The sequence below is a fragment of the Salvelinus sp. IW2-2015 genome, linkage group LG4q.2, assembly GCF_002910315.2.
Source record: "Salvelinus sp. IW2-2015 linkage group LG4q.2, ASM291031v2, whole genome shotgun sequence".
NCBI lineage: Eukaryota > Metazoa > Chordata > Actinopteri > Salmoniformes > Salmonidae > Salvelinus > Salvelinus sp. IW2-2015.
This window is the reverse complement of record NC_036843.1, coordinates 21,229,068-21,244,858: the sequence shown is the minus strand read 5'-3', so window position 1 is coordinate 21,244,858 and position 15,791 is coordinate 21,229,068. Positions and strand designations below refer to the sequence as shown.

Genomic DNA, 15,791 nt, shown 5'->3' with positions numbered 1-15,791 from the left:
AATTGTCCTTCAATATCATATTAAACTCGGTATCAACTGTTCATATTAAGGTTGAATAAAAAAAAGATGTCCACTTTTCAAACCGCTTGTAATAGGTTTCTTTCACCTTGGAAATGTGTAGTGTATTAGGGGGGTGGACATTTCATAGGGGGTGTTTGAGCAATTCCCTTTTACTCCAGTCATTACAAGGAAGAAACACATTAAACCAATTCATTGAAAACTGTCCGCTACTTCAAACAATTTTGTTTCTACTGATGAATCTCACACACCGAACTTTTACTTTGAAAAGCGCAAACCGGAAGTAATCAAGTTAGCTACAAGATCCTGGCGTGCGTCTCAAGTTTCCTCTGTTTATCTTTAGCTACCTCTTAACCGTTTTCGTTGGTTAGATTGTTAGAATTCTCAAAATACCAAATGAACAGACACGTAGAGGATGATTCATATGAGATAGAGGAGCCAAGTGATGAAGAAAGAGCTGAAGACAGGTAAATATTGTTGCATGTTTTGGCGTAAGCATTTGGATAGATGGCTAGCAGACTTAACGTAAGCTGGTGGTTCAATGCAAGCATGGTCGCTAGTGATGCTATCTACTAGTAGGCTAACGTGTTAATGGTTTGGGTATTGTGTTAACATTATGTTGCCTTGATTTGCTTTTAGGCCCATAAAATGCAAGACTACTTGGACAAATCTGTGATGCAGGGTTGGGGTCAATTCCATTTCAAAAAGTGGCAATTGAAATCATTGACCTCAGTCCTCCATAAGTACTTTATTGTTGGGGCGCAAAAGTTGTGAGTGTTGTTCAAACAGGATCTGACCCATTTAAAACTGTACATCATCAAGACCCCCCAATGTTGTTGCTGTATTTCCAGCTCTGAGGATGAGCTGGAAGTGCTCTTGAACGGGACACCGGATCAGAAGAAGAAACTCATCCGAGAATACCTCACTGGGGAGAGTGAGTCCTCCAGTGGGGATGAGTTTGAGAAAGAGATGGAGGCAGAGCTCAGCACCACCATTACAACTATGGAGTGCAAATGGTTGCCCCCTACAGCATCAGCAGGTGGAATTTCCTTCTAGCATTATTTTCATTTTTTTTGTGGGGGATACTTGTCCAATTAGTAGGCCTATCTATGCACAGCGTTCTGTTATGAATAGTGATAACACTTCAGCTGCATTTACTGAATTTGTTGGACATTTTATCTCAATAACATTGTACCGCTGTACTCATTGATGAGTGTCCATCTGTCCATCCCAGGGGAGACTTCGGGTACCAATGATAATGCTTCAAGACCTGTGTTGCCAGAGCTTTATGACAACGTTTATTTTGACTCCGATTCAGAAGAGGAGGAAATAGCTCCAAGTAAGTGTGTAGCTCGGATTCATTGGTAAACCAAACTCTGTGACACCGAGGGCCGGTTTCCTGGACACAGATTAAGCTTAGCCCTGGACTCAAAAGCTATTTCAATGGAGATTCTCCATCCAGCATGTTTTAAAGTTCAGGACAGTCTTATTATGTTGTACAGATACTTCAATAAAAAACATAATCATTTGATCCTCTTCTGCAGGTAGTTCGTCAGGTAAGAGATGCAGGAAACAGCGATCCATCCCCACCAACGATGAACTACTGTACGACCCTGATGAGGATGACCGGGATCAGGCATGGGTGGATGCCAAGAGGAAGAGGTAAGCAATGTATCCACATAATACAAACTGTTACAAAAGTGTTTTGGTGTGTAAGAGGTACTGGTGCATCAAGTCTGACACCAACAGGCTCTTGAACAGGTTCTATCCCCAAGCAATACGACCGATAAATAGCTAATAAAATATCTACACGGACAGAGTTTACCCTGTATCTTTATTGGTGTATCTTTATTGACCTTTATTTCAGTATTTGCACTGTCTCTGCACACTCACAGGGCCCTACACACACACACACACACACACACACACACACACACACACACACACACACACACAAACACTCACTCCACAATTTCCTCACTCACACCTTTGTCTGTACATTATGCCTTGAATCTATTCTACCGCGCCCAGAAACCTGCTCCTTTTACTCTCTGTTCCGAACGTACTAGACGACCAGTTCTTATAGCCGTTAGCCGTACCCTTATCCTACTCCTCCTTTGTTCCTCTGGTGATGTAGAGGTTAATTCAGGCCCTGCAGTGCCTAGCTCCACTCCCATTCCCGAGGGGCTCTCATTTGTTGACTTCTGTAACCGTAAAAACCTTGGTTTCATGCATGTTAACATTAGAAGCCTCCTCCCTAAGTTTGTTTTATTCACTGCTTTAGCACACTGCCAACCCGGATGTCCTAGCCGTGCCGGAAGACCAACAAAACCCCTGAAATTTCCATACCTAACTATAGACCACCTTCTGCCCCCAGCTGTGCCCTGGACACCATATGTGAATTGATTTCCCCCCATCTATCTTCAGAGCTCGTGCTGTTAGGTGACCTAAACTGGGACATGCTTAACATCCCGGCCATCCTACAGTCTAAGCTTGATGCCCTCAATCTCACACAAATTATAAATTAACCTACCAGGTACAACCCCAAATCTGTAAACACGGGCACCCTCATAGATATCATCCTAACCAACCTGCCCTCCAAATATACCTCTTCTGTCTTCAACCAGGATCTCAGCGATCATTGCCTGCGTCAGTAATGGGTCTGGGGTCTAACAACCACCCCTCATCACAGTCAAACGCTCCCTAAAACGCTTCAGCGAGCAGGCCTTTCTAATCGACCTGGCCCGGGTATCCTGGAAGGATATTGACCTCATTCTGTCAGTAGAGGATGCCTGGCTATTCTTTAAAAGTTATTTCCTCACCATCTTAAATAAGCATGCCCCATTCAAAAAAAATTGTACCAGGAACAGATATAGCCCTTGGTTCACTTCAGACCTGACTGCCCTTGACCAGCACAAAAACATCCTGTGGCGTACTGCATTAGCATCGAATAGCACCCGCGATATGCAACTTTTCAGGGAAGTTAGGAAACAATATACACAGGCAGTTAGGAAAGAAAAGGCTAGCATTTTCAAACAGAAATTTGCATCCTGTAGCACAAACTCCAAAAAGTTCTGGGACACTGTAAAGTCCATGGAGAATAATGGACCCAACTGCCAACTGCCCACTGCACTGAGGCTAGGAAACACTGTCACCAAAGATAAATCCACGATAATTGAGAATTTCAATGTCTTTTTCTACGGCTGGCTATGCTTTCCCCTCACAGCAACTTGCCCAAGCCCCCCCATTTCTCCTTCACCCAAATCCAGATAGCTGATTTTCTGAAATAGCTGCAAAATCTGGACCCCTACAAATCAACAAATCAATTATCAGCCGAAATTGTTGCAACCCCTATTTCTAGCCTGTTCAACCTCTTTCATATCGTCTGAGATCCCCAAAGATTGGAAAGCTGCCGCGGTCATCCCCCTCTTCAAAGGGGGAGACACTCTAGACCCAAACTGCTACAGACCTATATTTATCTTACCCTGCCTTTCTAAAGTCTTCGAAAGCCAAGTTAACAAACAGAACACCGACCATTTCGAATCCCACCGTACCTTCTCCGCTATGCAATCTGGTTTCCGAGCTAGTCATGGGTGCACCTCAGCCACGCTCAAGGTCCTAAGCAATATCATAACCGCCATCGATAAGAGACAATACTGTGCAGCTGTATTCATCGACCTGGCCAAGGCTTTCGACTCTGTCAATCACCACATTCTTATCGGCAGACTCAACAGCCTTGGTTTCTCAAATGACTGCCTCGCCTGGTTCACCAACTACTTCTCAGACAGAGTTCAGTGTGTCAAATCGGAGGGCCTGTTGTCCGGACCTCTGGCAGTCTCTATGGGGGTGCCACAGGGTTCAATTCTCGGGCCGACTCTTTTCTCGGTATACATCAATGATGTATCTTGCTGCTGGTGATTCTCTGATCTACCTCTACACAGACAACACCATTCTGTATACTTCTGGCCCTTCTTTGTTAACTAACCTCCAGACGAGCTTCAATGCCATACAACTCTCCTTCCGTGGCCTCCAACTGCTCTTAAATGCTGGTAAAACGAAATGCATGCTCTTTAACCGATCGCTGCCCTCACCTGCCCGCCCATCCAGCATCACTACTCTGGACAGTTCTGACTAGGAATATGTGGACACCTACAAATACCTAGGTGTCTGGTTAGACTGTAAACTCTCCTTCCAGACTCACATTAAGCATCTCCAATTCAAAATTAAATCTAGAATTGGTTTCCTATTTCGCAACAAAGCATCCTTCACTCATGCTGCCAAACATACCATCGTAAAACTGACTATCCTGCCGATCCTTGACTTCGGCGATGTCATTTACAAAATAGCCTCCAACACTCTACTCAGCAAATTGGATGCAGTCTATCACAGTGCCATCCTTTTTGTCACCAAATCCCCATATACTACCCACCACTGCGACCTGTATGCTCTCATTGGCTGGCCTTCGCTTCATATTCGTCACCAAACCCACTGGCTCCAGGTCATCTAAGTCTTTGCTAGGTAAAGCCCCGCCTTATCTCAGCTCACTGGTCACCATAGCAGCACCCACCCATAGCACGCGCTCCAGCAGGTATATTTCACTGGTCACCCCCAAAGCCAATTCCTCCTTTGACTGCCTTTCCTTTCAGTTCTCTGCTGCCAATGACTGGAACGAATTGCAAAAATCAGTGAAGCTCGAGACCCATATCTCCCTCACTAACTTTAAGCACCAGCTGTCAGAGCAGCTCACAGATCATTGCACCTGTGCATAGCCCATCTGTATATAGCCCATCCAACTACCTCATCCCCATACTGTTATTTTTATTTATTTATTTTTTGCTCCTTTGCACCCCAGTATCTCTACTTGCACATTTATCTTCTGCACATCTATCACTCCAGTGTTTAATTGCTAAATTTTAATTATTTTGCCACTATGGCCTATTTATTGCCTTACCTCATTTGCACACACTGTATATAGACTTTTTGTATTGTGTTATTGACTGTATGTTTGTTTATTCCATGTGTAACTCTGTGTTGTTGTTTGTGTCACACTGCTTTGCTTTATCTTGGCCAGGTCGCAGTTGTAAATGAGAACTTGTTCTCAACTAGCCTACCTGGTTAAATAAAGGTGTGGGAGAAAAACAAAACAAAAGAAAAACACATTTATACTGACTGCACATGCAAGCTGCTGCTACTCTGTTCATCTTATATCCTGTTGCCTAGTAACCTTACCCCTATACATATCTACCTCCATCACCTCATCACCAAGCTGCTTGCCTATTGTCCTGTAGCCCATCCCAGCCTTGTGCAGGTCTACAATTTTATCCCTGATGTCCTTACACAGCTCTCTGGTCTTGGCCATTGTGGAGAGGTTGGAGTCTGTTTGATTGAGTGTGTGGACAGGTGTCTTTTATACAGGTAACGAGTTCAAACAGGTGCAGTTAATACAGGTAATGAGTGGAGAACAGGAGGGCTTCTTAAAGAAAAACTAACAGGTCTGTGAGAGCCAGAATTCTTACTGGTTGGTAGGTGATCAAATACTTATGTCATGCAATAAAATGCAAATGAATTACTTAAAATCATACAATGTGATTTTCTGGATTTTTGTTTTAGATTCCGTCTCTCACAGTTGAAGTGTACCTATGATAAAAAATTACAGACCTCTACATGCAAAATCGGCAGTGTATCAAATACTTGTTCTCCCCACTGTACATAACCATTTCCTTGGCTCACTTGTAGACTGTATCCATGATGTCCTTGAGGAGCAGATTCAATGCATGAGCAGCACAGCCAATGGGTGTGATGTGAGGGTAGGACTCCACTTTAGACCAAGCAGCCATCATGTTCGCAGCATTGTCTGTCACCAGTACCTTCTGTGGTCCAAGGTCATTGATGACTGCCTTCAGCTCATCTGCAATGTAGAGACCGGTGTTTGTTTAGCAAACCTATCTCAGATCTTACTTACTTTATTGTCCCCATGGGGAAATTTTGTTGCAGTGTCATGTACACATTTAAAGTGGCGTTAAATACAAAACAGGATTGACAATACAACTTTCAATAACAGTCACGCACCAATAAATAAAATAAAATTTAAAATTTAAAAAATAAGAAAAGACTAGCCTGCTGGCCTTACGGGGTCAATGGGAACATTTGCCCGAGCTATTTAAGAGGGATATCACACCTGGCACAAATCATTGTCTCGTTCTATTTTTCCTGCTGAGGGGTGCCCTATACCTGCGCCCAGAGGGGAGTAATTCAAAGTCCAGGTACAGGGGGTGACTTGGGTCTAAAATTATTTTGTGAGCCTTACGGAGGGCCCTGACCTTAAAAATCTCATCCAGGCCTGTCTGTTTGACTCCAAGTACCTTGCTTGCTGTGGTAATAATCCTTCTCAGCAGGTTTCTGCTGTCTGTTGTTCCTTGTGTCTGTGCTCTTGTAGAATAATGGTTGAGGGGTGGAGATTATGTAGTTAATTATTCCTTGCCCACGAACATTCGACCACCCATCAGAGATGATTGCAATACAGTCTGCTTTCTCTATGATTTGCTTGACCTTCACTTGAACTCTGTTGAAGTCTGCGTCCAGCAAATGAGTAGATAAAGCACGTCTGGTTGGAGGGGTGTATGCTGGGCGAAGAACATTCAGAAATATCTTCCAATACACATTGCCTGTGAGTATCAGAGGTGAACCAGTTGCATACACAGCTCAACCAAGATATTCATCAGCATTTCTCTGACTATGTTCCTCCATTGAGTCAAAAAAACTTCTGATTCCAGGAGGACCATGAGCTGTTGCTATCGATAAGGTGTCTGATTCATAATTTTCACCTCGAATAGAAGTAGAGGGACTTTTGTCAGAGGTTGCTTGTTGTGAGCGCTGAGGGAACTTTTTCACTTGGCCAGATGATTCTGCATTTTTGTTGCATTCTTCACATATGATTTGGCACAGTATTTGCAAATGTACACCGCTTTTCCTTCTACATTAGTAAAGATTAGAAAAACATTTGTTAAAAAAAACAAATACAATTCCATGTACAGATAAATAGTTAAGCAGTTAGATTAAACAACTCCTTTGTAGGATAAATGTTTTAAAATGAATCATGTATGGAAACGGGTGAATTAATACTCCTCAGTTAGCAGGCTCAAGCAAGCTAAAACCCACATGGTAGAAAAAACAAACTAGCATAAATTGTTAACAAGTTAGAAATGTTTTAAACACACTTTGCTGTAGGCCACCATTTACTACTTAACAAAAAATAATGTATGTCATATGAAATATATTTACCCCACCCAGTATTGTAATCAAAACTTACCAGAAAGCATGTAGTCCTTGGCTCAGACAGTGTAGTAGTGTGGGCTCAATAGCATCTTATTAGTGTGCAAAATAAAAACAAACCAGGTGAAGGTTTAAAGAAAATCGAAATATTTAGGGTCGGTTTCCCGAACCCAGATTAGTAAAGCATGCTTGGTGGAGAATCTCATTTGAAAGTGCTTTTTAGTCCATGAGTAGGGTTGGTTTTGGTCACAGATGTCAATTATGTTCCCCTATTTGATCAGGTACAATGAAAAGAGAAGATTGCCATCTTCACAGAACAGAAGAGGGCAGTCCCAGGGGCTTCCAAGCAGCGATGCTGTTCTTAACTGCCCAGCATGCATGACCATGCTGTGCCTCGACTGCCAAAGGTAGGAAATTAAGACTTGTAAATTAATTTGGCTGTGAATATTGTCTTTAATCGAAATAGAAGGAAAATGTCATTTGTCTGAGTTGACCGCTTTTTTTTGTCCACAGGCATGACAAATACAGGACACAATACAGAGCCATGTTTGTCATGAACTGCACAGTAAACAAAGAGGAGATTTTACGGTACAAAACACTCAACGAGAAAAATCTGAGGAACAGAAAGAGGAAAGGGCGTCAACCAGAGCCAACAGCGGCAATAGAAGCCACAGATTCAGGAGTGGTGGTGGGGATGGGCGGAGAGATCTACCATCCTGTCCAGTGCACAGAGTGCTCCACTGAGGTGGCAGTGCTCGATAAGGACGAGGTCTACCACTTTTTTAACATCCTCGCCAGCCACTGCTAAAATGACTGTTGCTGTGACCTTTGTGATAGCTCTGTTAAAACATTTGTTACCTGAATGCACATGCCAACATATTTTTGTGTTATAATTTCCTGAATGCACATGCCAACATATTTTTCTGTTATAAGACAGGTGTGTATTTTGTAAAGGTATGCTGTACAGCCACTGTCCTCCAACGTTATATTACGTTTACCCCTATGGTGTTTATTGTATTTTTCTTGGTATTTATATATATATTTTGTGTGTGCAACAAATCTACTTATTTTGTTTTTCTGAAGTTGGACCTGGCTACCACAGATATTTGGTCATTAGTACATATAAAAATAAAATGTTCACGTTTTTAATATTATTTTGTAGCTAAAGTCTCTTACAGAACTTTCCTCTGATTGTATTACTAGAAATAAGAAAGAAAAACATAAGTTTGCAATGAGCAAAAATGTAAAGGAAATATTTCAACCCAATGTCATTGAATCATGTAAACTAGATCTTAGTTGTAGCATATGATTTGGCAGAAAGAGATTTGGTTCAGATTTATCCTAAAAGTTTTATCCAAAAGCAAGGAGGGACCAAATATGAAGGGGCCGCCGCATGGTGACATTACTGGTCCCTGGGCTTAAATTAGCACCAAAGATTGTACTTTCTTCCATCTCCATTTCTTTGGTAGCAGTGTATTTTATAGAATAAGCTTTTCTTTTGAAATCTGAGGAGTCGGTACAGGAAAGGAAGTGGGAACTCCCCTTTGCGCGTCGTTTTTCATGGTATTCGTGATTGGTTGACAAAGAAAAACGTGTGATTAAACGTCATTGTTACCAGGAACTAATCGGCGATCATTAAAAAGAAGAGAGAATACGACGTAAAGTTATGGCGTTTGAAGATGTCTGGAAGAAAATCTCCTGGTTGTATTACCAGTATATTCTCGTCACGGCTTTATACATGTTGGAACCTTGGGAGAGAGCAATCTTCAGTATCCTTTTTGGGTCGAGAATGGTTCGAAAATAACTCGGCTACTTGGGTATCTTAGCCTGAGATAGGCAAGGTGTTGTAGTTAATTACCTTACGTAGTCGACTGAACTCAATGTTTTTCAATGTAGTTGAGCGGGGACTAGTATGGTAAATCTTAGCGTTTAGTCGGCTACACCTTGCGCTATAATTTCGAGTCGTTACAAAGTAATAAACTATTACTGCTGATGGACAACCGTACTAGTCCGCCCTAGGACAGTGTAGTGTGGTGAAATTGGTCGAATTTTTACAGCCAGGTAGTAGGGCCTTGTCGCACCTGTAAAAATGCGTGTTTGCGCAACTCTCGCGATATGTGGAACTCTGGTCTCCATCTGTATTTCAAATATTCATTCCATTTGCTTTATCTGGCATACGATCGTGAATGTGTTGACTAAAGATTTTTTTATAACTAACCCACGATAGACCGCAGTTTGTCGTTTCCAATGGGAACAAATTAATCATAGTAGGCAAAACAACCAAGGAGTTGTTTGCATGTATTTGCATATTACCTTTAGGGAACGGCTGAAGTGCGCGTGTGTAATAACCAGTAGTGTGTGCCACAGAAAGTATTTGACTAGCCACAAAATCAAGGAAATTAGAAAAAGGGGGATTTCGGCAAGGCTACTTTCTTGCCTGCTGAAATCCCCCCCCTTTTTATCTTGGGACTGCAAGGCCTGGCACACTTCTGAGTCATTTTGGTAGCTCATGTTGACCAGTAGTGTGTGCCACAGAAAGTATTTGAATCTAGCCACAAAATTAAGGAAATTAGAAGAGGGGGGGGTATCAGCAACATACAAAACCAAAAGAAAAACTACTTCCCAAATGGATTTTTCTCAGGTTTTCGCCTGCCAAATCAGTTCTGTTATACTCACAGACACTATTTTAACAGTTTTGGAAACTTTAGAGTGTTTTCTATCCAAATCTACCAGTTATATGCATATCATATCTTCTGGGCCCGAGAAGCAGGCAGTTTAATTTGGGCATGCTTTTCATCCAAAATTCCGAATGCTGCCCCCTACCCTAGAGAAGTTAATCGGCCGATTTAAAAAATGACAATGACAATTACAACAATACTGAATGAACACTTATTTTAACTTAATATAATACATCAATAAAATCTATTTAGCCTCAAATAAATAATGAAACGTGTTCAATTTGGTTTAAATAATGCAAAAACAAAGTGTTGGAGAAGAAAGTAAAAGTACAATATGTGCCATGTAAGAAAGCTAACGTTTAAGTTCCTTGCTCAGAACATGAGAACATATGAAAGCTGGTGGTTCCTTTTAACATGAGTCTTCAATATTCCCAAGTAAGAAGTTTTAGGTTGTAGTTATTATAGGAATTATAGGACTATTTCTCTATACGATTTGTATTTCATATACCTTTGACTATTGGATGTTCTTATAGGCACTTTAGTATTGCCAGTGTAACAGTATAGCTTCCGTCCCTCTACTCGCTCCTACCTGGGCTCGAACCAGGAACACATCGACAACAGCCACCCTCGAAGCAGCGTTACCCATGCAGAGCAAGGGGAACAACTACTCCAAGTCTCAGAGCGAGTGACGTTTGAAACGCTATTAGCACACACCCCGCTAACTAGCTAGCCATTTCACATCGGTTACACCAGACAAATCTCGGGAGTTGATAGGCTTGAAGTCATAAACGGCTAAATGCTTGAAGCATTGCGAAGAGCTGCTGGCAAAACGCAGGAAAGTGCTGTTTGAATGAATGCTTATGTGCCTGCTGCTGCCTACCACCGCTCAGTCAGACTGCTCTATCAAATCATAGACTTAATTATAACATAATAACACACAGAAATACAAGCCTTAGGTCATTAATATGATCGAATCCGGAAACTATCATTTCGAAAACAAAACATTTATTATTTCAGTGAAATACAGAACCGTTCCGTATTTTATCTAACGGGTGGCATCCCTAAGTCAAAATATTGCTGTTACATTGTACAACCTTCAATGTACGCAATGAGCCAGGCGGCCCAAACTGTTGCATATACCCTGACTCTTGCAATGAACGCAAGAGAAGTGACACAATTTCACCTGGTTAATATTGCCTGCTAACCTGGATTTCTTTTAGCTAAATATGCAGGTTTAAAAATATATACTTCTGTGTATTGATTTTAAGGAAGGCATTGATGTTTATGGTTAGGTACAGTCGTGCAACGATTGTGCTTTTTTCGCAAATGCGCTTTTGTTAAATCATCCCCCGTTTGGCGAAGTTGGCTGTCTTTGTTAGGAAGAGATAGTCTTCACACAGTTCGCAACGAGCCAGGCGGCCCAAACTGCTGCATATACCTGGACTCTGTTGCAAGAGAAGTGACACAATTTTCCTTGTTAAAAGAAATTCATGTTAGCAGGCAATATTAACTAAATATGCAGGTTAAAATATACTTGTGTATTGATTTTAAGAAAGGCATTGATGTTTATGGTTAGGTACACGTTGGCGCAACGACAGTCCTGTTTCGCGAATGCGCACCGCATCGATTATATGCAACGCAGGACACGCTAGATAAACTAGTAATATCATCAACCATGTGTAGTTAACTAGTGATTATGATTGATTGATTTATTGATTGTTTTTTATAAGATAAGTTTAATGCTAGCTAGCAACTTACCTTGGCTTCTTACTGCATTCGCGTAACAGGCAGGCTCCTCGTGGAGTGCATTGTAAAGCAGGTGATTAGAGTGTTGGACTAGTTAACCGTAAGGTTGCAAGATTGAATCCCCGAGCTGACAAGGTAAAAATCTGTCGTTCTGCCCCTGAACAAGGCAGTTAACCCACCGTTCTTAGGCCGTCATTGAAAATAAGAATGTGTTCTTAACTGACTTGCCTAGTTAAATAAAAGTGTAAAAAATAAAAAATAAAAATTTTTTTTATCGGCCAAATCGGTGTCCAAAAATACCGATTTACGATTATTATGAAACCTTGAAATCGGCCCTAATTAATCGGCCATTCCGATTAATCGGTCGACCTCTAATCTATAGGCTATGCATCAAAGTACCCTATTTTGCATCGATAAGCAAATGTAATCTAAGTGACTGTTCAAACAATAAACCAAACAACATTGTAGTCTTATTAAAATCTCCCCCAAAATGTTTTTGGGTTAGAAGTAATAACTACTGATTACAGGCGACTGTGAAGCTAGCCATGTGCTTTTTTCTCCATTACCAAAACATGACATATTAATAGCAGATATAGGAATTAATACATGAGCATTAATACACGAGCACCATATCAAACTGAGATAATGTTTATGTTACACTGGCAAGTATAAGAATTTTTGCCAGGCATATTTGGGGCCCCCGAGTGGCGCAGCGGTCTAAGGCACTGCAACTCAGTGCTAGAGGTGTCACTACAGACCTTGATTAGATTCCAGGCTGTATCACAACCGGCCGTGATTGGGAGTCCCATAGGGCGGTGCACAATTGGCCCAGCGTCTTCCGGGTTAGGGTTTGGCCGGGGTAGGCCAACATTGTAAATAAGAATTTGTTCTTAACTGACTTGCCTAGTTAAATAATAAATATAAATCTGATAATTTCACATGGAGATGCTGAAAATCCACTTCACTCAGTGTAGATGAAGGGGAGGAGACAGGTTAAATAAGGATTTTCAAGCCCTGAGACAACTGAGACATGGATTGTGTATGGTTGCCATTCATAGGGTGAATGGGCAAGAAAAAAGTGCCTTTTTGAACGGGGTATGTTGCACCAGTTTGAGTGTGTCAAGAACTGCAACACTGCTGGGTTTTTCACTCTCAACAGTTTCCCGTGTGTAACAAGAATGATCCACCACCCAAAGGACATCCAGCCAACTTGGCACAACTGTAGGACGCAATGGAGTCAACATGGCCCAGCATCCCCGTGGAATGCTTTCAACACCTTGTAGAGTCCATGCCCCAACGAATTGAGGCTGTTCTGAGGGCAGAAGGAGGTGCAACTCAATATTAGGAAGGTGTACCATATTTAGCTTACCTGTGGCTTGCTGTGTTCTACTAAAGGCCTAGGCTGCGTTTCAAACACATACAAGACACCCTCCTCCACTTACCCTCGCCTTTTGCCCTTGGGGGAATCCCCGTGGCCATCTTTGTCGTCGGTCCAAATGATTAGCCAAGCAAGGGAAGTTGGCAACATAAGCCCCTCAGCCCTCGTTTTTGATTGAGTTTGCGAGTGTACAATTATGTTCACTCCAGGGCCTGAAATGCCCCATAATTCAATTTGCGATGATTGTACATCTGCTAAGAAAAGTCAGCCAAAACTTAAAACCAACATTAATATGGAGAAGTCAACATACAAGTGTTAGTAAAAACAAATGTAAATAAGTTAGAAATTGTGCTACTAATGCATGACGGCTCAAACACGTATCATAAAAGGATTTTTCTTGGTTTGGTTAGCTTTTGGAAACGTTAGCTTGCCCATACAACTTTCCCTGACATCACACTTATACATTGTAATTTCCGATATACCTGATATAGTTGGATGGCTAGTATTCGATGTCTTCGGATGCGTTGTCTTCTAGCCAAGATATGAAATGCAATCATAATTGACTGTAGCACATATAAAGCACACACAACAGCTACCGGTGGTTCCATGATGACTGAAAACACAACCGTGGGACGAACAAGTGACACATTTCCGGGCAAGTGCGGTCCACTTAATTTGAGGGCTGTTTGGAATGCAGCCCTAGTCAATAATAGTTATAAGTATTGGTACATTTCCTTAACCTCTCTCTCAGACTCCATCCTGATATCTGTAGCAGGGATGGCTGTGTACACTGGCTACGTGTTCATGCCTCAGCACATCATGGCCATACTACAGTACTTTGAGATGGTTCAATGACACGAGTTGTACCCAAGCCTGGGCGTGCCTGTGACTGCTGTCACCATGGAATTAGAATGAATTCTCATTTTAATTTTATGGCTGTCACCTGGACCTGGAGGACAGACGGGGAGAGAGAGAACGAGGATCTCATTCCATTTCCTGGAACTATTTTTTTCTGTGCTTGTCATCATGGAAACATGAACAGTGTTCTTGGACAGGGTGGGGGGGAGTACAGAGAGTAGTCCAGTGGCACGTCTGATGTTCTAGGACATTAAACCATTGTTGTCTTACTGAGTTGCTTTGCAGTTTGCACAGCAAATGTAACGGTTTTGTTGTTTCCTATTGCACAGATATACACAGTTATTATTCACTGTACCTTTTTATAAATTGCTTTTTATGACATTCTAAATCCCTCCTGCAATTGTGATTAGAATCTTTTTCCCCGGATGGCATATTTTATTACGTATTCGTATATACAATTGTATGAGTTTGTATACATATCTGTAAAACTTTCGATTTGATATGTTGGTTAGCAAGAATGTTATATTTGTTATGAAACTAACTGAGCAGTCTCAGGATGGAAAGCCACATTTTGGGGGCATTGCTGAAGCTAACTGTGACATTATCTTTTCTTTAATATATGTAACAAAAATGACCAAATGTCTGTATTCTAAATCTCAAACAGTTTTTTTTCTTTAAACGTTAATGTTTCTGAAGTGTCATTGCTGTTGACACATGCTCTAAAATAAATCTCTTTCGTGTGGAGAATTTTGAGGCTCCAACTTGTTTTGCCATTTCCTGTACATCTAGAAAAGTCTTGAGTAAGAAATGAGTATAGTTGATTAACATCCTAAGAAATGGAATACGGTACTTGCCATTCATTCATGATTCCATGATTCCTTGTCTGTTACTCTGCTTTGGAAGAAGCGGGTGGTAAGCGCGGAAGGTAGCTTTGCGGTTAGAGAGACGAGCCAGCAACCGGACGGGAAACATTGGAAGGGAAGTGAGCTGGCAACCAGAGGGTTGCTGATATATAATCCTAGATGCCATTGTCTGCTGTTGTGCCCTTGAGTAAGGCACTTAACCCCCTCCCCCACAACAACAACAACAGCTCCCAGTGTGGCAGCCCCCCCGGACCTCTCCAAAACATGTATGTGTGTCTTTTGGAGGGGTTAAATCAAATTTTATTTGTCACATACACATTGTTAGCAGATGTTAATGCGAGTGTAGCGAAATGCTTGTGCTGCTAGTTCCGACAATGCAGTAATAACCAACGAGTAATCTAACCTAACAATTCCACAACTACTACATTATACACACAAGTGTAAAGGGATAAAGAATATGTACATAAAGATATATGAATGAGTGATGGTACAGAACGGCATAGGCAAGATGCAGTAGATGGTATAGAGTACAGTATATACATATGAGATGAGTAATGTAGGGTATATAAACATAAAGTGGCTAGTGATACATGTATTACATAAAGATGGCAAGATGCAGTAGATGATATAGAGTACAGTATATACATATGAGATGAGTAATGTATGGTATGTAAACATTGTATTAAGTGGCATTGTTTAAAGTGGCTAGTGATACATTTTTACATACATTTCCATCAATTCCCATTATTAAAGTGGTTGGAGTTGAGTCAGTATGTTGGCAGGGGAAGGGGAAGTCAAATTTCAGCTAGTCCATGTGTGGAATTGACCATTAAAGTGATCTTCATCTTAAAAGTCAATATATTGTTGAAATAAAGATTTAGTGTTGTGTCACATAAATATCTTATCTGGTTTGTGTGAAAGATGACATCATGAATGATGTGAAGGCAATGACATAACTATTTAAATTATTTCCTCATA

At 41.3% G+C, this 15,791-nt stretch overlaps 2 protein-coding genes across 2 annotated transcripts; both read left to right on the top strand.

The window, feature by feature from the left end:
* Positions 1 to 292: 292 nt before the first annotated feature.
* Positions 293 to 8,444, top strand: LOC111963456 (E2F-associated phosphoprotein). Its single transcript, XM_023986907.2, has 6 exons — positions 293 to 485; positions 870 to 1,057; positions 1,253 to 1,357; positions 1,563 to 1,680; positions 7,572 to 7,697; positions 7,804 to 8,444. The coding sequence occupies exons 1-6, from the start codon at positions 415 to 417 to the stop codon at positions 8,096 to 8,098; spliced, it is 903 nt and encodes a 300-aa protein (XP_023842675.1). The 5' UTR covers positions 293 to 414; the 3' UTR covers positions 8,099 to 8,444.
* Positions 8,445 to 8,895: 451 nt separating this feature from the next.
* Positions 8,896 to 14,508, top strand: sptssa (serine palmitoyltransferase, small subunit A). Its single transcript, XM_023986908.2, has 2 exons — positions 8,896 to 9,059; positions 13,844 to 14,508. Exons 1-2 carry the CDS (start codon positions 8,957 to 8,959, stop codon positions 13,945 to 13,947), a joined length of 207 nt encoding a protein of 68 aa, XP_023842676.1. The 5' UTR covers positions 8,896 to 8,956; the 3' UTR covers positions 13,948 to 14,508.
* Positions 14,509 to 15,791: the final 1,283 nt, after the last annotated feature.

What these genes read in the sequence shown, in the direction of transcription:
- LOC111963456 (XM_023986907.2), top strand. Translation starts at nt 415, where the DNA reads ATGAACAGACACGTAGAGGATGATTCATATGAGATAGAGGAGCCAAGT. An exon ending in GAAGAAAGAGCTGAAGACAG is followed by an intron (nt 486 to 869) that starts GTAAATATTGTT and finishes CTGTATTTCCAG; the next exon opens with CTCTGAGGATGAGCTGGAAG. An exon ending in AGAGGAGGAAATAGCTCCAA is followed by an intron (nt 1,358 to 1,562) that starts GTAAGTGTGTAG and finishes CCTCTTCTGCAG; the next exon opens with GTAGTTCGTCAGGTAAGAGA.
- sptssa (XM_023986908.2), top strand. Translation starts at nt 8,957, where the DNA reads ATGGCGTTTGAAGATGTCTGGAAGAAAATCTCCTGGTTGTATTACCAG. An exon ending in TTGGGAGAGAGCAATCTTCA is followed by an intron (nt 9,060 to 13,843) that starts GTATCCTTTTTG and finishes CCTCTCTCTCAG; the next exon opens with ACTCCATCCTGATATCTGTA.